The sequence below is a fragment of the Lynx canadensis genome, chromosome E3 (assembly GCF_007474595.2).
Source record: "Lynx canadensis isolate LIC74 chromosome E3, mLynCan4.pri.v2, whole genome shotgun sequence".
Lineage (NCBI taxonomy): Eukaryota > Metazoa > Chordata > Mammalia > Carnivora > Felidae > Lynx > Lynx canadensis.
Genome location: NC_044318.1, coordinates 7,750,643 through 7,775,239, shown reverse-complemented (window position 1 = coordinate 7,775,239; position 24,597 = coordinate 7,750,643). Strand labels below are relative to the sequence as shown.

At 50.3% G+C, this 24,597-nt stretch overlaps 1 protein-coding gene across 1 annotated transcript in view; it reads left to right on the top strand.

Moving 5' to 3' along the window:
* The first annotated feature begins 9,597 nt into the window (after window positions 1-9,597).
* Window positions 9,598-24,597, top strand: part of USP7 (ubiquitin specific peptidase 7) — a 65,832-nt gene continuing 50,832 nt past the window's right edge. The window contains 1 exon segment of the mRNA XM_030301549.1: window positions 9,598-9,712. Coding sequence (XP_030157409.1) covers window positions 9,631-9,712 — 82 coding nt within the window. The 5' untranslated portion in view covers window positions 9,598-9,630.

The following is a 24,597-nucleotide window of genomic DNA, read 5'->3' as shown; positions in this document are numbered from 1 at the left end:
CAATTTATTTTTAGAGGTATTGGTAGAAAAGTAAATTGAGTCACTGAATAACACAGTGGCAATTCTGGAGGCATTTTTGGCTGTCACAGAAGGGGTTGGAGGCGCTCCCGGCAACTTTGCAGTGGGCAGAGCTGTTTGAATCCCTTCCTACTTCTTCCTAGCTATGCCTCAGTTTCCTCTTTCGTGTAGTGAAAATAATCATGCTTTCTACCAGAATCCAAAGCATGGCATATTGGCTAGAGACATAAGCTATGGAATGAGAGAATACCCTACTTCAAATCTTGTTATTTTGTGTAGTGTAGTAAAATGCATATAACAAAATTTACCATTAGTGTCATTATGTACATTCATGTTATGTAATTATTGCTACTCAATTTCCAGAACGTTTTTATTACTCCAAAAGGAAACCCTATACCCATGAAGCAGCCATGCCCCACTACCCCCCGTAGTCAGACTCTGGCACCTGCTAATCTGTTTGATGCCTCTATGGATTTGTCCACACTGGATATTTCATACAAATGGAATCATGGAATATGTTGCCTTTTGCCTCTGGCTTCTTTCGTTTACTAGCATTTTCTTTAAAGATTTTAATTTTATTTTATTTTAATTTTTTATTTTATTTTATTTTTTTTTTTTTTTTTTTTTTTTTTCAACGTTTATTTATTTTTGGGACAGAGAGAGACAGAGCATGAATGGGGGAGGGTCAGACAGAGGGAGACACAGAATCCGAAACAGGCTGCAGGCTCTGAGCTGTCAGCACAGAGCCCGACGCGGGGCTCGAACCCACGGACCGCGAGATCGTGACCTGAGCCGAAGTCGGCCGCCCAACCGACTGAGCCACCCAGGCGCCCCTAAAGATTTTATTTTATTTTTATTAAGATTTATTTATGTTTGAGAGAGAGAACATAAGCAGGAGAGAGGCAGAGAGAGGGGGGACAGAAGTTCTGAAGCTGGCTCTGTGCTGACAGCAGCAAGCCTGGTATGGGGCTTGAACTCAGAAACTGTGAGATCATGACCTGAGCCACAGTCGGATGCTTAACCGACTGAGCCACACAGGCGCCCCAAGATTTTTTTATTTTTAAAAAATATATATATTAAGAAAAAAATTTTTTGATGTTTATTTTGAGAGAGAGAGAGAGAGAGAGAGAGAGAGAGACAGAACACAAGTGGGGGAGGAGCAGAGAGAGAGGCAGACACAGGATCCTAAGCAGGCTCCAGGCTCTGAACTGTCAGCACAGAGCCTGATGTGGGGCTCATACCTATGAACTGTGAGATCATGACCTGAGCCACAGTCGGATGCTCAATTGACTGGGCACCCAGGTGCCCCAAGATTTTATTTAAAAAAATTTTTTTTAACGTTTATTTATTTTTTTTTTTTAATTTTTTTTTTTCAACTTTTTTATTTATTTTTTTTGGGACAGAGAGAGACAGAGCATGAACGGGGGAGGGGCAGAGAGAGAGGGAGACACAGAATCGGAAACAGGCTCCAGGCTCCGAGCCATCAGCCCAGAGCCCGACGCGGGGCTCGGACTCACGGACCGCAAGATCGTGACCTGGCTGAAGTCGGACGCTTAACCGACTGCGCCACCCAGGCGCCCCTTTTAACGTTTATTTTTGAGACAGAGAGAGACAGAGCATGAACGGGGGAGGGGCAGAGAGAGAGGGAGACACAGAATCGGAAGCAGGCTCCAGGCTCTGAGCCATCAGCCCAGAGCCTGACGCAGGGCTCGAACTCACGGACAGTGAGATCATGACCTGAGCTGAAGTCGGACGCTTAACCGACTGAGCCACCCAGGCGCGCCAAGATTTTATTTTTATTTATTTATTTTTATTTATTTATTTATTTTTTAAACGTTTATTTATTTTTGAGACAGAGAGAGACAGAGAGAGACAGAGAGAGACAGAGCATGAAGGGGGAGGGGCAGAGAGAGAGGGAGACACAGAATTGGAAACAGGCTCCAGGCTCTGAGCCATCAGCCCAGAGCCTGACGCGGGGCTCGAACCCACGGACCGCGAGATCGTGACCTGGCTGAAGTCGGACGCTTAACCGACTGCGCCACCCAGGCACCCCAAGATTTTATTTTTAAATAAACGTGGCCTCGAAGTTACAACTCTGAGGTCAAGAGTCGCATGCTTTTCCGACTGAGCCAGCCAGGCCCCCCATCATTTACTAGCATGTTTTCAAGTTTCATCGGATCAGTACGTTGTCCTTTCCGATGGCTGAATGATATTCCATTGTGTGGACAGACCACATTTCGTTATCCACTCATCTGTCTGTGGACATTTGGGTTGCTTCCACCTTTGGCTGTTGGGAATAGTGCTGCTATATTAGTGTACAAGTTTTCGTTTGAGACGCTGTTTCCAATCGTGTTGGGCTTATACCCAGGAGTGAAATAGCTGGATCACTCTTGTGCTAATTCTGTGTTTGACTTATGTGGAGAAACCCTTCCGCTGCTATTTGAGACACTGAGCACCTTCCTTCTCTCTGTCGGTTTCACCTCTCTAAAGAGGAGTACTTGACATCTGTAATTCATAGGGTTGTTGACAGGTTAAACGAAAGAGTTAATGTAAAGTCCTTGGAACAGTGCCTGGCGGGAAGAAAGCACTCAATAAATATTAGCAATGATTATTGCTCTTACCTTGTGAAGATTAAGTAAGATAGCCACTTAGAGCGTGTTACCTGGCTCTGTGAGGAGGTACGTGTTTGGTTTACAGTCAGAGCTGAGACAGTTTTGTCAAGAATGTACCTAATGTGACAAACTTCTAGGTTAATATTGGCCACATGAAAACACAAGAGGGGTGCCTGGGTGGCTCAGTGAAGCGTCTGACTTGGGCTCAGGTCATGATCTCGCGGTTCGTGAGATCGAGCCCCACATCGGGTTCTGTGCTGACAGCGCGGAGCCTGGAGCCTGCTTCGGATTCTGTGTCTCCCTCTATCTTTCTTTCTCTGTCGGCCCCTCCCCTGCTCACATTCTGTCTTTCTCTCAAAAGTAAATTAACATTAAACAAAAACAAGAAAACATAGATCAGTTGCCTTTTAAAAGCAAAGGATGTTTGCGGCTTTTGGGCAGTTGAGCATCTAGCTCTTGATTTTGATACAGGTCATGGTTCAAGCCCCTAGTCAGGCTCTGCACTGACAGTGTGGAGCCTGCTTGGGGTTCTCTCTCTGCTTCTCCTCCCTCTCTCTCTCTCTCAAAATAAATACATAAACAGTAAAAAAAAAAAAAAAAAAAACAAAGGCTGCTTACTGAAGATTTTGCATAATTCCAGACCAGTTCTGTGGAAAGATGACCTGTGTCTGTTTTCCAGCTAACGTGGATAAGTAGCGTATATGCGGTTGTGAAGTTATAGGATTCTTTAAAAAAAAATTTTTTTTTTAAACGTTTATTTATTTTTGAGACAGAGAGAGACAGAGCATGAACAGGAGAGGGTCAGAGAGGGGGAGACACAGAATCTGAAACAGGCTCCAGGCTCTGAGCTGTCAGCACAGAGCCCAACGCGGGGCTTGAACTCGCTGACCGTGAGATCATGACCTGAGCCGAAGTTGGCCACTTAACCGACTGAGCCACCCAGGCGCCCCGTGAAGTTATAGGATTCTTGATCACATTTGGGGATTTACATTGGGGTTATAAAGTAAATCTCTTATTAATATTTTTCTATTTGGTCATATGAAGCAAGATTGCTTGGATTCAGATTTGGGCTTTTCTTTACTAGCTGTGTGACCTTGAGCTAGTTACTTAGTCTGGAGACTGCACCTCAGTGACCTCAACTGTAAAATAGGAATACAGCACCTGCCTTATAGGGTTGACGTGATAGTAAAACAGTCAACATGTGGAATGCTTTAAACAGTCTCTGGTTCGGGGCGCCTGGGTGGCACCGTCGGTTAAGCGTCCGACTTCGGCTCAGGTCATGATCTCACGGTTTGTGGGTTCGAGCCACGCTTTGGGCTCTGTGCTGACAGCTCAGAGCCTGGAGCCTGCTTCGGATTCTGTGTCTCCTTCTCTTTCTGCCCCTCCCCCACTTGCACTCTGTCTCTCTCAAAAATAAATAAAATGTTAAAAAAATTAAAAAAAAATAAACAGTCTCTGGTTCACAGAGTAAGTGCTCTTTATTTTACTTTTAAATGTTTATTTGTTTATTTATTTATTTATTTTTTGAGAGAGAGAGAGAGAGACAGGAAAAGAATCCCAAGCAGGCCCCTCTGTCACCGCAGAACCTGATGCAGGGCTCAAACCCATGAACTGTGAGATCATGAGCCAAAATCAAGAGTCAGACGCTTAACCGACTGAGCCACCCAAGTGCCCCAGTAAGTGTTCTTCAACTGAGTTTGTTTTTTCTCCCCCAAAACCACCTAATTGGAAATATCCCATTGTTCCATATTCTTACCCTTTTAAGAGGGTGTGACCAAGAGGAGTGGTTAATGGTTTGATTAATTTTCCTACAAACAGACAAACCAACAAAACGTAAATTTAAAACAAGGAAAAGAAAGCACCATTGTCCGCCAGGTTCTCACCGCCTCTTTCCACCGCCTCTTTTGGAGTCAGCCTGGTCACACTGAAGCCAAAGGATCTTTGTGAGCTCTTTTTCAAAAAATAAAAACAAGACCCTAAAATCTACATGCATTCGTGGCCAACTATGAGCAGTCACTCTAGCAAAGAGCTTGCATTAACGTTTGCCTCTCCCTTTCCAAAACCCGGCCCAGGAAAATGTTGGTCACGTGACTTTGTGTTGAGACACCCTTTGGTCATTTCTGCCATTCATTCCCTGTACACCCCCCCCCCCCCCCCAGCCCAGTCTCTGGCACACAGCAGGTAGTCAACCTATCCACAGTTCTTCGTGAAAGGTGGGCGGGGAACTTGGGGCTGGGGTCTCATGTCATTCTGCCCTCGCCCTTCCAATAACTGTCTCACAACCTCTGGACCATGACGTGTTTAAGTAAAGTTTTCTTATTTCATTTGATTTCCAAAGGCCCCTTTAGGGTAGAAACTGTCTTCCTCATTTCCCGGGTAAGAACCTTGAGTTCAAAGAGGTTAAGGCAACTAGCTTCCCAAGTTCAACTTTGCAGAACCTCTCCTGTGGAACCTAGGTCATTTGGTTCTGACTCGGAAAGCCCTTTACCCTCCAAACAGCTTCTAGCTGCAGGACCTTGGCCTTATCCCTCTTTATTTTTTTATTTTATTTAAAAAATTTTTTAAATGTTTTTATTTTATTTAAAAAATTTATGTTTAATTTTGAGACTGAGAGAAACATTATGAGTGGGGGAGGGGCAGAGAGAGAGAGGGAGACACAGAATCCAAAGCAGGCTCCAGACTCTGAGCTGTCAGCACAGAGCCCAACATGGGCTGTCCCATCAACTGTGAGATCATGACCTGAGTCGAAGTTGGACGCTTAACTGACTGAGCCACCCAGGTGCTCCATTTTTATTTTATTTTTGAGAGAGAGAGAGAGAGAGAGAGAGAGAGAACGAGTGGGGGAGGGGCGCGCGCGCACACACACACACACACACACACACACACACACACACACAGAATCCGAAGCAGGCTCCAGGCTCTGAGCCATCAGCACAGAGCCTGACGCGGGGCTCAAACTCCCGAACCTTGAGATCATGATCTGGGCCGAAGTCAGAAGCTCAGCCGACTGAGCCACCCAGGTGCCCTCCACCTTATTTCTTTTAAGCTCAGACCCTCCTCACTAACCCTATGGCTGTGGGGTTAGGTCATCTTTCCAGACATGGATTATCTACAAATTTAGTTATCCTGAAAAATAAAGAGCTCCCATTAATCCCTTCTTTTTTGTCTGACACTTCCATCAAATCATTTTAGACCCTGGCCCACATAGCTGCCAGGTAGATAAATATTTTGGTTCTTAAGAAGAAAACCCAACCGGCTGTTTATGCCAAGTCATGGCTCCGGCCCTGGGAGCAGCAAAAATATGTTTTGCTCCGAGAGTAATGATAGGGTGGCCCCTCCCTGCACCTACTGACTCTACCTAATGACAAGTCAGCTGCTTTAGCAGTTCCTGTCTCCCCGGTTTCCCGTCTTTCTTAGGTCCCTGGTTTCTGAACCAGGGTACGGGGGTGTGAAATTTTTAAGAATTGGCAATGATTAGAAATGGTGCCCTAGTAAGTCGCCTTGCCCTTTATTGCTCTAGGTCCTTTGGAGGCATCTTGGCATTCCAGCTCCCAGGAAGCAGGCATTACTCAGCTGATTGGTGTCTTTAGTGTTCTTCCCTACACACTCCTTCTGTGAGCAAATGGGCTTTACAGCTAATGCAGACCTGATTCCCCAAGGTGGAGATGCAGAGGCTAGCAGAGGCCTCTGGAATAACTGAGTCTGGACCTTCTTCGCAGGCCTCAGAGGGCACTGGTACTGCTGTTTTGAGTAGCTGAGGCGGCCTAGAAATGAGGCCTCCTCCCTGCCCCCCATCCTCTACTCCTAGGTGAAAGGCAGGAAGCTGCAAAGAAGTTCTGTAACTGAATCCTTACTAAAAGCCTTTAAAGCAAGCAAGCAGTCTTCTGTATCCCAGACAGACCCTGGCTCCTGGCAATTAGTAAACATTAGCTGAGGTGAAACCATTCAATCAGGCTTTATCAGGCATCTACTATGTACCAGGCACCGTGCTAGGATACAGCTGTGAAGTTTCTTCCCTTTGAGATGCTTCTAGGACTGGAGACATACTATTTGTGTGTATTCATTTTTTTATTATTGTGTCATAAGTGACCACAAACTCAGAGGCTTAAGGCAACATTTCTTCTTCTCCCACCCAACTCCAGCCTATCAGCAAGTCTAGCCAGTTTGACCTGTCAACACACCTACACCTGTTCTTTTTTCTTTTTCTCCAGGTCCACTACACCTGTCTAGCTCACCTCCATCTCTCCTCTAGACTGTGACCAGCCTCCATTCTGGTCTTCCTCACTCATTCTTGGCCTTTTTTAATTTTTTGTTTTTTTCAACGTTTATTTATTTATTTTTTTGGGACAGAGAGAGACAGAGCATGAACGGGGGAGGGGCAGAGAGAGAGGGAGACACAGAATCGGAAACAGGCTCCAGGCTCCGAGCCATCAGCCCAGAGCCCGACGCAGGGCTCGAACTCACGGACCGCGAGATCGTGACCTGGCTGAAGTCGGACGCTTAACCGACTGCGCCACCCAGGCGCCCCATCTTGGCCTTTTTTTAAGAGAAAGTTTTACTGCCATACGATTCACGTATCCTACAATTCACCCACTTAACGCGTACAGTTCCAAAGGTTTTAGCATATTCGCACCATTACCAGAATCAAATTCTGGGATATTTTCATAACCTCCCCAAAGAAACCCCTGGCCTAGGAGCCATCACTGCTCAAAGCCGGAACCCCTCAATCTACTTTGTCTCCACAGATTGACTTGCCTGCTGGATGTTTATGTCATGGGAATCATTCGCCATGTGGTCTTTTGTGTCTGGCTTCTTTCACTCAGCACAGTGTTTTTCAAGGTGTATCCACGGGTAGCATGTCTCAGTGCCTCATGCTTTTTAATTGCCAAATAGTATTTCATGGGATGGCTATACCACATTTATTTTATCCACCACGCAGGGTATCCTTTTTACTCCTCATATATTTCCCAGGTTGGTTTTGAACCCAGTCATAAAAATAAGGTTGGGCGGTGTGGAACCTAGTAGGCATTGTGTATTGCTCTCTGCCAACTGCCCCCCCCCCCCAGGGTCCTTTCTGCCCTCCCCCAAGGCTCTGCAGAGCTGGAGGGGAGGATTCCTTTGCATCTGAGAACAGTTCATTAGCATTTGTGAGAATCTGTATGAATAACAACACCTCTTCAGGATCTGAGGGTGACCCAGGGACCGGGACCGATTCTTGGTGAAATCACTCCTTCCCTCTCATTTGCTGCCTTCCTTGGTCTAGCAAGAAATTCCGCTGGTGGGAAACCTTCGCATATATGAAATGCTTGGTGGGGGGGGGGGGGGGCGTCACATTTGAATCAAGCATTCATTTAACAAATATTCATTGAGCCCTTGCAATGTCCCACGCACGTGGGACACCACAGTGAACAAAACGTTCTTTTGTGGGTGGGGAGATGGGATCCTAACTAAACTGGAGAAAAATGCAGGGAAAGGAAATACGGAGATGGAAAGTGGGGTGGGAATCACAACTTCCTGGCCATTTTAGGGGGCAAAATTACATTCTCCTTTGAGACGGTCCCTTAGATGGGGACAGATGTACAGAGATGTATGTCCTTTTTGCCTATTTATTCACCTGCGCTGCCTCGGTTACCATAAAAAAGCTGAGACGCTACTCACCAGTCTGTGCTGATTTGAGGGGAACCGGTTAAATGCCACACGAAGAGCTTTTGGGGTCAGTTCCGAGGCACTTAACTTTTCTGGTTTGGACAACAATGAGAAAATAAGTTCTCCCACATAGGGTATTGGGCACGTACAACACAGCTCGGTTAAGGGTGGAGAGTAATCCTACTACTACTACTGACCACAGGCACTGGTGGTACGCGTCGCCCCTGGCTCTGTCCCAGACCCTGTTCTAAGCAGCCTGGTCAGCTACACGCCCAAGGTCACACGGCCGCGCCGAGGGCCCCAGGGTATGGGGAGGAAGGGGGGTAAGGCCCCTGCGCTGGGCCGGGCTCGGGGCTCTCACCCTCCAGGGTCGGGGTGCCGGGGGGCCCGCACCGGCGCGTCCCGGGACTCAGGGGCAGGCACCCGGGGCCGGGCGGCGCTGGGGGCGTGGGAGGCACGGGGGGCGCGGCGCGACGCGGGCTGGTGCGGGAGCGGGTGCCGGAGCCGGAGCCGCAGCCGGCGGGCGGGCCGAGGCGGCTGCGGCGGCAGCGGCGGGCGGGCCGCTCTCTGCTCCGCCTCCCCTGCTCCGCCCTCCGCTCCCGCTCCGCCCTCCTGCTCGGCGCCCTCCCGCCCGCCCGCTCCCTGCGCCGCCCGCCCGCTCTCCGCTCGCTCGCTCGCTCGCTCTCGGGCCCCCCATGCGGATGTGACATTTCACGCCGCCGCCATTTTGAGAGCGAGCCGAGCCGAGCCGCCGGGCGCCGCGTCCGCTGCCGGAGCCCCGACGACGACGCCGAGGAGGCGGAGGCCGCAGCGCCCCGAGCGCGGCCGGCCAGTCGCCCGCCCGCGCCGCCGCCGCTCCCGCCGGCCCCAGGGCCCCGCAGGCCCGCCGCGGCCGGCCAGGCCTCACGACCGCCGCGCCACGGCCCGAGGGCGGGGCTGACTCCGCGGCCCCGCCCGGCCGCCCTCCGCCCCGGCCGGCCCGCGCCCCGCAGCCCGGCCCCGGCCCCGGCGGCGGAGGCGGGCCCCGCGGCGGCGGCGGCGGCGGCGGCGGCCGCCGCGAGCGACGACGGCGCCCGGCCCGGCCCGCCGGCCGCCCCGCCGCCTCGGCGCCGAGATTGGGCGAATCGCGAGCACGTACGTGCGCGTCTCCCTGCCGCCGCCGCCGCCGCCGCCGCCGCCCGCCGCGGGCCGCCCCGGGGCCGCCGCCGCCGCCGACGACGCGCGGGAGGAGGAGGAGGAGGCCGCCCCGCCGCCGCCGCCGCCGCCGCCGCCCCGGCTCGCCGCCGCCGCCGCCCGCCCGCCGGGCCCGCAGCCCGGGCTCCCGGCCGCAGGCGAGGCCCAGGCCGCGGCCGACATGAACCACCAGCAGCAGCAGCAGCAGCAGCAGAAAGCGGGCGAGCAGCAGCTGAGCGAGCCCGAGGACATGGAGATGGAAGGTGAGGCCCGCGGACCGGCCGCGGCGGGGCCGGGGGGCGCCTTCCATTGTGGCCGGGGGGAGCCGCGGGAGCCACGCGAGGGGCTCGCCATCTTTAAGCAGGCCCCGGCGGCCGCGGGCCTGGGCCTGGGCCGGGCCGGGCGAGGCTGCACCGTCATGCCGGGCCCGCGCGCGCTGGGGGCGGCCGGCGGCCCCCTGCCCGGCTCATTGTCCGGGGCGCCTTCCGGCACAAAGCGCCCGGATCCCGGGCTTGTGAATGAGGGCGCCCTGGCCGCCCGAGGGACGCAGGCGTGCTCCGGGCTGCTGGCGGCCGTCGGGTCGGGAGCCGGGCTCCGGGGGGGGGGGGGGGAGGTGGGGTGTGGGTGGGGGCGGGCCGTGCCCCGTGGCGGGCGTCCCCGGGATCTGCCTCGCCTGGCCCGGTTCCGGCCGGCGAGCTTGGGGAGCGCTCGCCCTCCGTGGACGCGGGGCTCGCCCGCACCTGCTCGCGTGCGCTCCCCCGGAGCGCCCACCAGGGCTGCGAGGCGTTCCCCCGGATCCCTTTAAAACGGCAGTTCCTAGCGTTGGGCTTCATTTTGGTGCAACACCTGCAAGGAAGGCACATGTTCTCCGCCTTGGGACTGGCCCCGAGTTCTGAGCCGGACGCTGTTTCTACTTACCTGTTTGGGCGGGGGGCGGGGAGGGGAGAGTTGGGTTACCCGACTGTGTGCGGTGCAGTCAGCATCCGGCCAGGTGTGTGTTTGCAACTGCGCGAGAGCCCCGCCGCACATGGCTACCTACAGCCGAATCAATCCTGACTCCAAAAGTAACTTAATTTTCTGCCCTTCTGGCAGCAGTTTCCTCAGGTACTTCCAGATACGGGGTCTTGGTTATAAAGGTTTGATGTCAAGAGTCTTTGGTTTACATATTTCGGGCCAAGTTGGCCATTGGAAGGCATGTTTTGGTTCTCGTGGCCCCAAGTGTTTAAAAGAGCAAAGTCAAAGTAGTCTGGAAAAACAGCTTTTTTACCTGCCTTGAGGGGTCAGACCGGCAGGAGCCAAAAAAGGGGGTAGCTAAGTGAACTGGGCACTGAATGTTCTTAGTTTGCTTTTAGCCAGCGATCTCGGGTTGCATAAATGAATGGAACCTTGCTCAGGAAGCTGAGGCAAAGGACCACATTTGTCCTGTCGGGTGGCTACACGTGTGGGGCACTGCCTGCCACCCTGGTTGGTGGGAACACTTAACCATGACTGGTATTCCCCTGTGAATGACGTACTGCCAGTAACTGGATGTTCCCTGAAAAAAATGGCTTGCCAGATTGCAAAAGGCAAAGTGGTGGAAATGCCTGCAGAAAGCACTTCCCAGTGGTACTTAACAATGGGCAGTCGTGGGGGACAGGAGAGCAGAGTCCGCGCCAAGGACCGGGCTATGTATTTCCTTTGGCTTCAGGAAGGCAGTAGCTTCACGAAGCTTTTGGCATGGGTGATTAAACCAGCTAGTTGCAGGAATATGTTGCTGAGACAATTTTGGGTATTCCTTTTATGCCACATAACCAAACAGGTTGCTTTTCAGTCCCTCCCCCCACTTTTTTTTGAATAGCGCTCCATGAAGACAAAAATCCAACAGTGCTAGCATACTGATTTCCCCTATATGTTGTTTTACCACTTTTCCAAGTGTTTTAAAATAGTAGTGAGAAGCAATAAAGGTGGACATCACTGAAGGACCTATTTCTGATACAGAACTGTCTTTGGGGAAATCGTCATGCCCCGAGTTCTGCAGACTTTTCTGTAAGATTGGAGAGTGTTGAAGGGTAGTGGAAGAATTTTCAGAAATCCACAGTTCCAAGAAATCCACACACTCTTTGCTTGCGAGATGACTTCCTTTTCTCATGGAGTTTTATTTTCATATCAAAGTTTGTATTGGAAAGGTCACTCCTAAAATCATTAATCTGCGAATTTACTGGAATCTCAAAATTGGAGGGGAAGGTTGCGGTTATTAATGCTGATTTCTAAAACTTAAGAAAACTTGTTTCTTTTGAGTGGACCTCTGTCCCAAATTCATTATCCCGCCGATACCTTGCCTCTGTAGGACTTGGGATTGTCAATTCCCTGTGAGCACCCACAGGTGTGTGGTTCACAAAGCTGCCTATCAGCCTTTATTAAGCTTCCCACTCCTGAAATGTGCTGGCTTTAAATATTGTAGTTTAGGATCAGGAAGAGGGGAAGAATCCTTCCTACTAAAAAGCCAGCAGGGTGGGATTTAGTGACAATCAACTCCATTTGGCTTCACGTGCCAGGTTATGCTAGTGCCTTGAACCTGCCCTGAGTCCAATAGAACTGGCAGCTGGTAGCAGTTAGGGTTCTGATCAGCTTGAGGAAGGGAAGGCCTTGTCAATGAGGAGCATCCTACCTGCCCCTCCTGGGCAGGGCCGTTTCGGAGGAGCTTGGGAGACTGGTTAGGTCGGTTGTTCTTTCCTATCAGTAGGTCAGTGTTAGTTTGCTCTCCTTCTCACTCCACTTCTCTGGGATTGCATTTGCTTTTGACGGAACTTTGCTCGGTCCTTGCGTATCTGCTGTAGAGTAACAATGCTCACGCTTTGTTATTTTAAAAATGACTTGTTCTGAGCAATTGCGAAAGTTACAAAGGGTGAAGGGCAGAGAGGGAAGAGACGAGGGACAGGACGGCAGTTCATGGGTTCGGACCCCATGCCTCCTCTAGGTCCCGAAGCAGTTGATCACACGTTTCAAGTGGGGAGGCACACGCGGTGGTGGTGGTGGTGTTATTCGGTCTGGCCAGGAAGGAATTCACTTAGCAGTTTATTCCTTGTCTAACTCAGAGGAGGTGCGGGCCGAGGGGCTGAAGGAGCGACTTGTGCAGGCCTCTGCCCTCTGAGTACTTGGAGCGGTGATCATCTGGTCAGTGCTGTGCCCTGTCCAGTCAACAGGAAGTTTTCCCAAGGCCCTTGCTTCTGCTGCATAGACGGGCCAGCACAAATGTAAATACCCTGATGTTTGTTCCTTGCTTCTTCGGCCCCTGTGAGCAATCTCCGTTGCAGAGTGTGATCTCTTAGACTGTTGGGGACAGACAGTTTTGTTTGACCTCGGTACAACACTCAGACCACTGCCGTTGGGACACCAAGCTGGGAGCAAATCAATGAGTCATCTGTAGTTTGCAAAGAATTGATCATTGACTTCTGTGTTTTTGGTTGGGAAGAGGCAGCACTGGTGGATTTCTTTTTCTTTCAAACTTTCGTGGGGAGGCGGAGTTTCGAGTTACCCTTGTGCTAAGGCAGGTTTGGGAGTGAAAGGGAGTTTCCTTGCACACACGCACCCAGATAAACCAAACTGGGCACATTTTATTCTGTCTAAAACGCAAGTTGCCTTTTCAGATAGCCCTGTAACAAGACAAAAATCACGGGAATCCCTATTTTTCTCTCGCGTTAGCCTTGGTTGGTAAAAGAACTGCGAAGCTACAAGATGAAAGTCAACTTAGAGAACCCAGAAGAAATGCAGAAAAAAATTAGGCCAAACCTGGAAATGTCTGACTCTGAGCCTGGCAGGTTTTGGTAGGATTGGAAGTTACTCTCCACAGGCATCAACCCTCTCGATTTTCTCAGGCTGCTGATTTTGATGATCTGGGAACAAATAAAAGATTGCTAACAGCAAATACGGGAAGAAAGTGAGTACCTTCCTCCTTGATTTTTATTTTTATTTTTTTGCAGTCAGCTTGGTGGAAAGGGAGAAAGGGGCCAGTGAGTTCCAGCTCCTCGTGGTGCGGCAGTATGGTGGCTTGAGCACAGGCTTTGGGCCAGGCCTGAGTTTGAGTGTGGACTTTGCCATTTAATTGTGTGACAAGAGCACAAAGCTCTTGTAAAGTACCGTGCAGAGAACTGGGAGTGCGGATGTTCAATTCGTGGGGTTCCTGGGACAGTGGAGCCTTGCACGGGAGGAAGCGATCTACTTAGGACCAGAGCATGGCATACACAGGTAGGGCAGGTTGTGATGTTCCGTGGTGTGCAGAAATGTCCTACGGTGATTATGTCCTAGTGTGGACTAGGAAGAAAACAGGACCAGCCTCAATCTAAGCAGCATTATGGAATTCTGGGCTTGGGATGCCTAAAGAGGTACTTAAGATTAATGGTTTAATATTTTAAGAAACATCTGTGGATGACGGAGGACACGAGTGGACTTGGGGCGCTGAGACACGGGCACTGAAGTGTGCTCAGCTCAGTAGCCCTGTGATAAAGAGTATTCCTGTTCTGGGAAAAGTTTTAGAGCATGTAATGATGATTTGAGGTTGAGAATCAGGTCACCCAGTCTCCACACTTCGGGAGTTGGCCTTGAATTCTTCTCTCTGGATCCCCACATCCTGTTACCAAGCCCTTTGGTTTCAGCCACCACCCTAAATGAGGCCCCTGTTGCCTCATGCTGGGACTTTGCAATAGCCTTCTTGCTGATGTCTGCTTCCATCCCTCCTGAACCTCACACGGCTCGTGCAGCTCTTTGAAAGTAGACTGCCCGCAGGACCACTTGGCCCCTTCACCGCCCTGCTTTAGGGGGGCGCAGGTGTGCTGTATGTGGGGAGTCACGCAGTCCTGTGTAGGCCATCAGAGTCCTCAGGATTGGCCTTGGCCTTCTTTGTGCTTTGGGGTCCGAACACACACAGGCTGGTGCTTCCTGGGGTGCAGCCCCGGCTTTGGGGCCTTGCATAGACACCGATGGCTTCTCTTTTGAGAATGCACACAGGATGGATACCCCAGGACAGTGGTTCAAAACCTGTTCCCATGCCACCTTCTCCCTAAAACTTTCTGGTTGCCACGGCTGTTTGGCTTGCACTGGAGTCCTGTAGACCGTGGTTGTCCCTCGCATAACCCTCTCTTCCTCAGTGTTGGGTTGTTAGTGTGGAAGGTGACCGTCTCCTGTTCTTTTTTTGTTGTTTTGTTGTTCAGTGTACTTGTGGGGGATATTCATTCAGGAAAAAGCAATTCTAAGGCTAAACGGTACAACAGGAGGTGGCTGGCTGGCAAGGTGGTGTGTGAAAGAGAAAGCCGAAGCCATAAACTGATGTTGCTTTGATGGCTGCTAATTCAGTTTTATTGCTTTTAACGTAAGTTGCTTCAGATGGCATTTTTGATCTTTTTGGAAGGAGGAGCTCATTTCTGTTTTCCAGACCAGGGTGTTGACGGGTCTATATAAATTACTGACGGTTTCTTCTGAGTATTTTAAAATTTGGTTTTGTTACTCTTCTGGTTTTTTGGATGAGTAGTATGTAGCCTGAGTCTTTTTGTTTGATTTCCAAGGCAAAGGGATCTTACTCTGGAGACAAAGAGTTGTAACGAGGCACTTCTTGACACGTACCGTGACAGAGTTGACTGTTCAATGTCACCTGCTTCGTGAACTTGTCCTGAACTTACTTGGACTTAAGAAAGTTGGAGGAAGCAGGATTTTAAGTGTCACGCGTAGGCAGGAAAGTCAGTTATGCCATTTTTCTAGTAAGTTAACACATGCCTTGGCTAATGAGAAGTCAGACGTGTTGAAATTCTCTTGAAGAGAAGCAGGCCTACTTCTGAGGGTTGGTGAATTAGAACTTGGAAGCTGGGAATGGGGGTAATGAGAGAGTCAGGAAATACACGGACCTGGGCAAGAGCTGAATGCTTCCAGAACATGGGGACGACAGGGCTAAGTGGGAGTCGAGCAGGAGACGGGGGAGGGAGAGCTCGAGGGCTGCACCCTGAGAAGTGGTGGCACGGCATGTTGTTGGGGTGGCAAGAGCTGGGGTTGGAAGGCCTCCGGGGGTAACAGGGAGCACGGTGCTCCTCGCCCCGCCCGGTGGGCCCTCCCTGGCCCCTGTGCTGCTTGTCACCAGCTCAGTTCTTAGGCCAGCCTGGAGGTGTGGAGACTGCGCAGGTCACCGCTGCTAATGTGGACACACATGCCCAGGGGGGCCCGTGTCCTTTGGAAGAGAACAGGTTACCTGCCTGAGGGAGCTCTAGTCCACCGTTTGCCACGTGAGTGGTCAGTCTGAGTCTCAGGGTGGCGGTCGATCCTTTTTTTTTTTTGGTCGGGTGTGGGGGAGAGGGTCGTTCAGAGTCTGAAAGCTGGGGAGGAGGAGGTTCCCTTGTGTGACCACAGCGGTTCTGTGTGATTCTCCTGCCTGGCATAGACTATTCAAAGCCTAGGTCCTCCAGTTTTGATTCCGTGCCAGTGACTAAATTGGTTTTCCTGACATCCTGATACTGGTAGGACTCTTGTATCGTGTGCCAGCCCTCAGCATATCCACCTGGGGAAGGCCTTGCTCTCACAATAAGTTGCTAAACTGGCCTCTGGTATGAGTTTACGAGAGTGGCCTGTCTTGTAGAGTGTGATACGCTCCAGGGCGTAGCCACAGGTGTCTGGGTGGAACTAAAACTTCTCTTGGCCACCCCTCCTGCCACCCGATTCATAGTACTTTCAGAAGGAGTTGATGGGGGATTATTCCGAGGGAGACCCTGTCCAGTGGCTCTAATGTGTTGGCTGAGCAAACTCCATCACTGTGGGGTCCCTTATAAAAGGACTTACGGGCCCCGTACCTGGAGTTGGAAGTATGTTTCATCAATGCGACTTTGAGGAATAGGTTCTGTTTCAAGGCTCTTAATTGACCCTGTGCAGTGGCTGTCTTAAAACGAGTGCGTGTAACAGTTCTTAACTGTCGGTGTGGTTATGCAGCCTAGCTTCTCTTAGTGTTGGGTGGGTGATTTTGAAGTGCCTGCTTCTTGCATTCGGTGGTTTAGATCACCGTGGAGGAGACATTATTCAGTCAAAGAAACTGTATGTGAAGTGGTTAAAAACATTCCTCAGTCCATAGTGCTGTTTTGTCTCCATTATGGACATTTACAAGAATTGTCCCCAAAGATTCTCAGCCTTTCTCTCTTCTATGCTGAGTGTGTAAGGATTAAGAGGATGCACAAATCGGGTGGAAAAGCCTGACTTGCAGAATGCCCTCAGAAGCAGCTGGTGGGGGCGTGGGTTGCTGTGGCCCCTTTGTGAGCCCCAGCCTTTGGGCTGACTCTCCCACTCGAGACTGGGAGCGGTAGTGGCTGAGGGGTCGCTTGTCCTGGGTTGGACTGGAGTGAGGTGCTGTCCTAGCCAGGATTCCTCATTTCTCCGAAGCACTCCAGGTCTCCTGCTGGTTCTGATGAGAACAAACTGAGATCAGGTTCCTTCTTAGGCCCATCTTTCTCCAGAAATCCACTTGTTTTCATATGGGGGGGAGGAGGAAATGCCACATGGGTATAAGGACCCGTGCAGTGCATTACAGTGGCCACCAGCCCTGCGATTTTAGGTTTAAAATAAAATTGGGGCGCCTGGTTGGTACATTTGATGGAGCATGCAACTCTTGATCTGGGGGTCATGAGTTCTAGCCCCAAGTTGGGTGTAGAGTTTACGTTAAAAAAAATTAGGGGCACCTGAGTGGCTCAGTTGGTTGACTGTCTGACTTTGCCTCAGGTCATGATCTCGAAGTTTGTGGTTTCGAGCCCCCCATCAGACTCTGTACTGACAGCGTGGAGCCTGGAGCCCGCTTCGGATTCCGTGTCTCCCTCTCTCTCTGCCCCTCCTCCACTCGTGCTCTGCCTCTCTCAAAAATAAATATTAAAAAATTAAAAAAATTTAAATTAATCCTATTCCTTAACTGACTTGCCATATTAAAAAATGTTTTTACTAGCCACATTTCAAGTGATGAATAACCACATGTGGATGGTGGCCACCATGTTGGACAGTGCAGGTACAGGGTACTTCTGGCAACGGCAGAAAGTGTTAGTGGCCAGTGCTGGCCTAAATGATCTGGTTGGATCCTTGGCTGGTGGTGTTTCTGGAAGCATTGGTATCACATTGAATGTTGGGAAACTTGCAGTGTGTTCTGGGAGAGCTCAGTTAAAATGAATAAAATAGTTCTTGGGCAAACCCTATACAGCTAGCTTTTCCAGTTATTTGTGGTGAAGAACCAGGTTTTTTCTTTAATTTCTAGTCCACTGTGGACATTCTAGACTGTATTTTGTAGAAATACAGTGCCAACAGACGATGTAAGTGAAATCCAAGTAAACCTACAAAATACAAGCCCAAGTTTATTATTAATTCAACAAATGTACAGCTAACTGTTGAAGTCAGTGATTAGAACAAACATACATCCTAAGAAAGAAAATTACAGAAACCGTTTGTGTTCATTGAAAGTGTGTGTCTAGGGGCGCCTGGGTGGCTCAGTCGGTTAAGCGTCCGACTTCAGCTCAGGTCACGATCTCGCGGTCTGTGAGTTCGAGCCCGGCGTCAGGCTCTGGGCTGATGGCTCAGAGCCTGGAGCCTGCTTCCGATTCTGTGTCTCCCTCTCTCTCTGCCCCTCCCCCGTTCATGCTCTGTCTCTCTCTGTCCCCAAAATAAATAAACATTAAAAAAAAATTAAAAAAAAAAAAAAAAGAAAGAAAGTGTGTGTCTAGACCATGAGTATAGAGAGACCCTATTACACTGGTAACTGCCGGTCGGTCCGCTCTGGTAACCAAACCCGACTTTGTGTGAAGTCGCAACCCCCACATCGAGAGCCTCCATGTGTAGTTCTTAAAGTAACAGATGATCTCGCTTCTGCTGCTCATGGGGGCTGATGTTTATCCCCAGTGTTTCTCTGTTTTGCTAATACTCCTGCGAATTCAGTGCTAGAGAGGTACACCGAGAATGGGGGAGATTGTTAAAGTGATTTTCTAGAATTTCTCTGTGGACAGCTTCAGTTGTATCTTATAAGCTCAGAGCTAAGTTCTCTTTTGTTCAAAGAAGTGGATTGCGGATCATACCTACTTTGGGGTTGCAGTTAACAAATGAACTCTGAAGTCTCGCAGGGTGTAATGTGGTCCGGTGTGACAGGCCCATGCTTGGGTGTTGCAGGAAAGTCACATCACTGGAAAGTTCCTACATTCGATCTTCATTGTGGTTAGGTGCACAGAGGGGCACCTGTTCGCCGACCCTGTGCAGGGCTTCTCGTTTTTAGCCCTGTCCTCTTTGTCTTCTTGTCTGGCTTCCAGAGGGACCAGGAATGGAGGCTTGCATTCTCACGGCAGCAGAGGTGATCTGTTGTGGTTCTCACAGAGCCTGGTTAGCGGGGCTCCTGTGTACCAGACATGTTCTGCCTACGGAGGGCCGGAGTTCAGGTGCCAGGTGGACATGTGCACGGGAGGGCCTCCGTGAAGGGCTCCGAAGGGGTGGTGGACAGGAGGTGGCCGTGCCACATAGTAGGGACGGGACTGGCTCCCCTGGGAAGGGTGAGTCAGCAGAGGCTTTCCTGAGGGGGGCACACGACCGGTTTTGAGAAGCGGGGCGCTGCGCTGGAGTGGTCGGAGGCAGATGTCGAGTAGCACAACAGGGTTGGTCGGATCGGGACCTGTGCGTCTGTGTCTGTGGTTTAGGGTCTGGTAGGTGGAATAATGGCCCCCAGAGATGTCCCTGTCCTAATCCCCAGAGCCAGCAACTGTATTGCCTTACGTTGCAAAGGTAAGTGTCCCTAATGGGGAGAGTATCCAGTGCTGCCCAGGTGAGCCTGGTGTAATCCTAAGGGTCCTGAGGTTGCCGTGTGGGTGGTGTGGGGTGGGAAGGCCTTGTTGGCTCTGAGGATGGAAAGGGGAGCCAAGGAATGGGGGAGGTCTCTAGAAGCTGGAAAAGGCAAAAAATAGATTTCTCGGGGTACCTGGGTGGCTCAGTAGGTTAAGCATCTGACTTCGGCCCAGGTCATGATCTCCCAGTCCCTGGGTTCAAGCCCCGCATCGGGCTCTTTGCTGACAGCTCGGAGTCTGGCTCCTGCTTCAGATTCTGTGTCTCCCTCTCTCTCTGCCCCTCTCACCCCTTCATGCTCTGTCTCTGAAAAATGAATAAACTTTAAGAAAAAAAGAGGGAAGAAAAAAAGTAGATTTCTCCTTTGGAGCCTGCAGAAGCTACACAGCCCTGCTAACACCTCGATTTCAGCCCAAGGAGCCCAGTGTTCAGACTTTTAATCTCCAGAACAAAGACTAAGGGTGTGTTGTTTAGACCAGTAAGTTTATAGTAATAAGTTCCAGCAGCCATCTGAAAGTCATAGTGGATCCGGGGAGGTGGGTGAGGAGCAGGTGTGTGCCCGATATTTGTAGCTGGCCTTGAACCTGTAGGGGGCTTTGGTGAAGCCCGATGAGAGTGAGGCTGCCCACCCTCACTGAGGACCCCTCACTCTGTTCTGGGCCACGTGATGTGCGGGCTCTCCGAGATGGCTGTATCATCACCCCTGCTTCATAGCAAAGCAGAACAAGACACCGAGTTACTCAGGGTCAGTAATGGGATTTGAACCCGTGCAGTCTGGCCCCACAGCTGATGGCGATTCGTCAAACCCAGTAGACCCCGTGGGTCGTAAAAGACGTGGTTACTGCTTCTTAGCTGAAACACCTTTGCTGCCTTCTCCCACGTTCCTTCCCTCGCCAACCCTGAATGGTGTGCTGCAGTCGGTCTTCCTGGTTGAGCGTTTTTGTGTGGTTCACCACACGCTTTGAATATAGAAAGTAGCTCACTGCCAGAAGTGGTTGGGGTCACGTGTACAGTTCAGCAAGTGGATGTGTGGGTCAGGAAGATACAGAGCAGAATATTATGTGCTTTTAGGGCAGGTGCCTCCCTCCTTGCGAGAATAGAATTGAAGTAACTGAGTCAGGTATTCAGTAACTGTTACATACTGAGATCCCTAGCTGAAATGGGTCATCCCTAAAGCAAACCATTTGGGACTCTGGGTATATGGAGAGATGAAAAGTTGAGAAGGTTTATTAGCAGGGGCTCAGGACGTAAACATACTGCATTTCAGAGTTTCTGATTCTGTGGAGCTGGGTACCAGAGCCCCAGATTCCTTTTCCTTTTTTTTGTTTAGTATTTTTTTGTTAAGCTAAAAAAAATTTTTTTTATGTTTTTATTTATTTTTGAGACAGAGAGACAGAGTGCGATCAGGGGAGGGGTGGAGAGAGAGGGAGACACAGAATCCGAAGCAGGCTCCAGGCTCCGAGCTGTCAGCACAGAGCCCGACGCGGGGCTCGAACCCACAAACCGTGAGATCATGACCTGAGCTGAAGTCAGACGCTCAAACGATTGAGCCACCCAGGCGCCCCCCCCCCTTTAATGTTTGTTTATTTTTGAGATAGTGCCAGCAGAGAGAGGGGGAGGGGCAGAGAGAGGGAGAGAGGGAGACAGAGGGATCAGAAGAGGAGTCCGCGCTGACAGCAGCAAGCCCAGTGTGGGGCTCAAACTCACAAACTGTGAGATGGTGACCTGAGCCGGTTGGACACTCAGTGGCTGAGCCACCCAGGCGTCCCAGAGACCCAGATTCCTTAACAAGGTGGGTGCTGAAAGAAACGGGGTGACCTAAGAGGCCATCCTCCTTGCCTCATAGCCACCACCTAGCCGTGTGGCATTGCTTTTATGGCATATATTGAATATTTTTTGGGGGGGGCCCTCTTCCCTTGACAGGGAATGCGAAGGGAGAAAAAAAAATAGACACACACACACAGACACACACAATTTGTAGGCTTTGGGGAGCATGTTTAGTTTGGAAAGTGATTGCAGCAGTCAACGTCTATAGAATAGTTTTAAGAAACCCTAACATGGCTTGATGCTAGTCTTTGCATCTTGGACACAGCCGTGCGCTCTCACCAACCATAGGTGGGCGCTGGTGGTCCTCTTGGTGGCTGGCTCCGCTCCAGTGCCGTGGGGTGATGTGAAAAGCACGGTCCCTACCCCTTTAAGTCTTCAGGACAATTCACTTGGTTGTTAATTACCTTGGCGTGTATATGGGGAAGGGGAGAACTGGCACTGCAGATATAAACGTTTTAGGGTCAGTAGTTCTTGGAAATCAGAGGCTCTTATTTAAAATCTAATTTCTATTTTGATGAAGTTAGGTCCAGTCATTTTTTAAAATTGTTTCTTAATGTTTTATTTGTTTTTGAGAGAGAGAGAGACAGAGCCCGATCAGGGAAGGGCCAGAGAGAGACGGAGACACAGAATCCAAAGCGGGACCAGGCTCTGGGCTGACATCAGGGAGCCTGATGCAGGGCTCAAACCCGTGAGCCGGGAGAACATGACTTGAGCTGAAATTGGATGCTTAACTGACTGAGCCACTCAGGCACCCTGGTCCGATCAATTATTTGAAGGTCTCTTGGTTTTCTTGAAGTACTTATTTCATTTTGGGTGTGTTATCAGAAGCCGTTTGGTCGTATGATTGTGCGTTAGAGCAGAAAGTGTCTGTCATGCCCCTGCTCTACCGATGAAGAAACCAAGGCTCTGAGGGATGGAATGATTTCTAGATTCACACTGACCAGTGTTGTAGCCGGTATTCACTCATGACTGAGTAGATTTAGGCTAATAAAAATTAAGTAAAATTAAACATTCAGTCACTTAGTCTCACGAGCTGTCGTTCGAGGGCTTCATAGCCACCACATGTGGGTCGTGGCTTTGGTATTGGACAGCGCAGCTGTCTATGGAGAATCTCCATTAGCACAGAAATTTGATGGGCAGGGATGCTCTGGACCCAACCTGTGGACTGGATTTTAGCTCTGCCTCTCTAGCGCGCACTGCCTTGAACAGGATCATCTAGAATAATGGGAAACCGAGCATTTTCTTCTGTCATTACTTAGGAAGAAGGTTCCCCAAACTGGCTCATCATAGTGCATACTTGCTGGTAATCTTGGAATCACTGCTCAGGCACTGGGGATAGGGGTGGTTTCTCAAAGATGAAGAGGTGATAAGATGTCTTTGCTTAAGGAAAGTCAGCAGGATGTAGATAGGTCCCATGAGCACAGAATTCGTGCAGGATACAAAGTGATGAATGCCACAAGAGGTGAGGAGATAAGGCTCTGGAGGTGGAGAAGAGAAAGATTACGTTGGCTGTGGGGGAAGCAGTGAGGTCTGGTGCAGTGGTGTGGAGAGTGGGGTAGGAGGGCTGGCTGGGTGGTTAGGGTTTGAGTTCCAGGGAATTTGAGGTGAGAGCCAGAGGCAAGGCTTCCAGTAGGTGAAAATAGAGGCATCTTTGTATTTCCCGATATGTTCTTTGTGGTATAATTAACACGCTGCCTGGTGTTTCTTTCCTTTTCTCCCCATCAGACTTTGAGATCAGGGGAGTAGGGAAGAGTCTGGGTCATTTGCTGTGCCTGCATCCACAGTTTCTCTCCCACGTAGTACAAATAATCAGGTGCACTGCATTTTTGTATTTTAGTTTCAGTCAGATGGGAACACGACACAATATTTGCTCTTAATTTTACCTGCTTTGGTAACAGTTAATAGAGGATTAGATTTGCACCTGCCCTTTTGTAAGTCTTTTTGATAAAACGTGTTAGTCACCATGATTTGAAAAAAATTTTGTTTGTTTATTTTTGAGAGAGAGCAGTAGCAGGGGAGGGGCAGAGAGAGAGGGAGACACAGAATCTGAAGCAGGCTCCAGGCTCCGAGCTGTCAGCACAGAGCCCGACTCGAACTCACAAACCGCGAGATCATGACCTGAGCCTAAGTCAGATGCTTAACCGATTGAGCCACCCAGGTGCCCCTAGTTAAGTTTTTTTAATGTTTTTTATTTTTGAGAGAGAGACAGAGTTGTGCGCAGGGGAGGTACAGAGAGAGAAGGAGACACAATCTGAAGCAGCCTCCAGGCTCTGAGCTGTCATCGCAGAGCCCAATGTGGGGCTCGAACTCACAAACTCATGACCTGAGCCAAAGTTGGACACCCGTCTGATGTAGCCACTCAGGCACCCCCAAATTTCGAACATTTTCGTTACTCTGAAACGAAATCCTGTACTCATTAGGGACACTCCCCATCTCCCTACAGCCTAGGCAGCTGTCCAGCTCCTCTTTTTCAGATTTGCCCCTTCCGGGCCTTTGGTGTAAATGGGATCCTGCATTGTGTGTGGTCTTTTGTGTCCAGCTTCTTGCACTGAGTATCTCATCTTCAAGGCTTCTTCATGTTGTAGATGCGCCAGTGCTCCATCGAATGGGACCTCACCGTGATTTCTGTTGGAGCAAGAGGATGTGTGGGCTCCCATGATTCTGTCATCTGTAGTAGGTTTTATTTGATACATTAAAAAATTTTTTTCCTTTTAGGGTTTGGTTATTTTCCAGCGAGCGAGAGAGACAGAATACGAGTGGGGAGGGGCAGAAAAGGAGGGAGACCCAGAATCCCACGTGGGACTCTAACTCAGACCGTGAGATCATGACCTGAGCCGAATTTGGACACTTAACTGAGCTGCCCAGGCGCCCCTTATTCAGTATGTTTTAAGGGGACTTGGAATCTTTCTGTGGCTGTGTATGTGCTTCACTACTAAATGAATGAACCGGGTGGCGCAGGGTGGGGCTCTCGGTGTCATTTGAGGGTTCAGTCAGAGCAGCAGCGGAGATGAGGGGTTGGTTAGATTTTACCATGCACAACTGTGGGCGCCGCTGACCATCTGGTGACAAGGGATCTGGTGCTGGAGTCCATCGATGTGGGGTCTGAGGGGAGTTGAATGGGGAGCAGGGTGAGTGAGGCCAAGCTGGAACCACACCCCTGTGGGCCTCTCACCGCTTCCAGGTGCCCTTCCGGAAGGGCCCAGAAGGCCGAGAAACCCCCAGGCATAAAGGAATGTGGGCTCCTTGACTGCCTCCTTCCAGGTTGCGGGCATGGTGGCTCCCAGGTGGGAGCTCTGCAGAGTAGGGCTTGTGATTCTAGTTTTGCTAGCCCCGCACAGCACACATCCCCCACTCGGTCTGGTCTTTGGACTCAAACTTTTTTTGCTGTCAGGATCCTGTTACGCTTTTTAAAGAGATGAAAACCCCCAAGAGCTTTAAGTAGGTGGGTTGTGTCTGTCATCATTTGCCATATTAGAAACGAAACCTATGACCCGTCTTCGTTGCTCATTTAAGAATA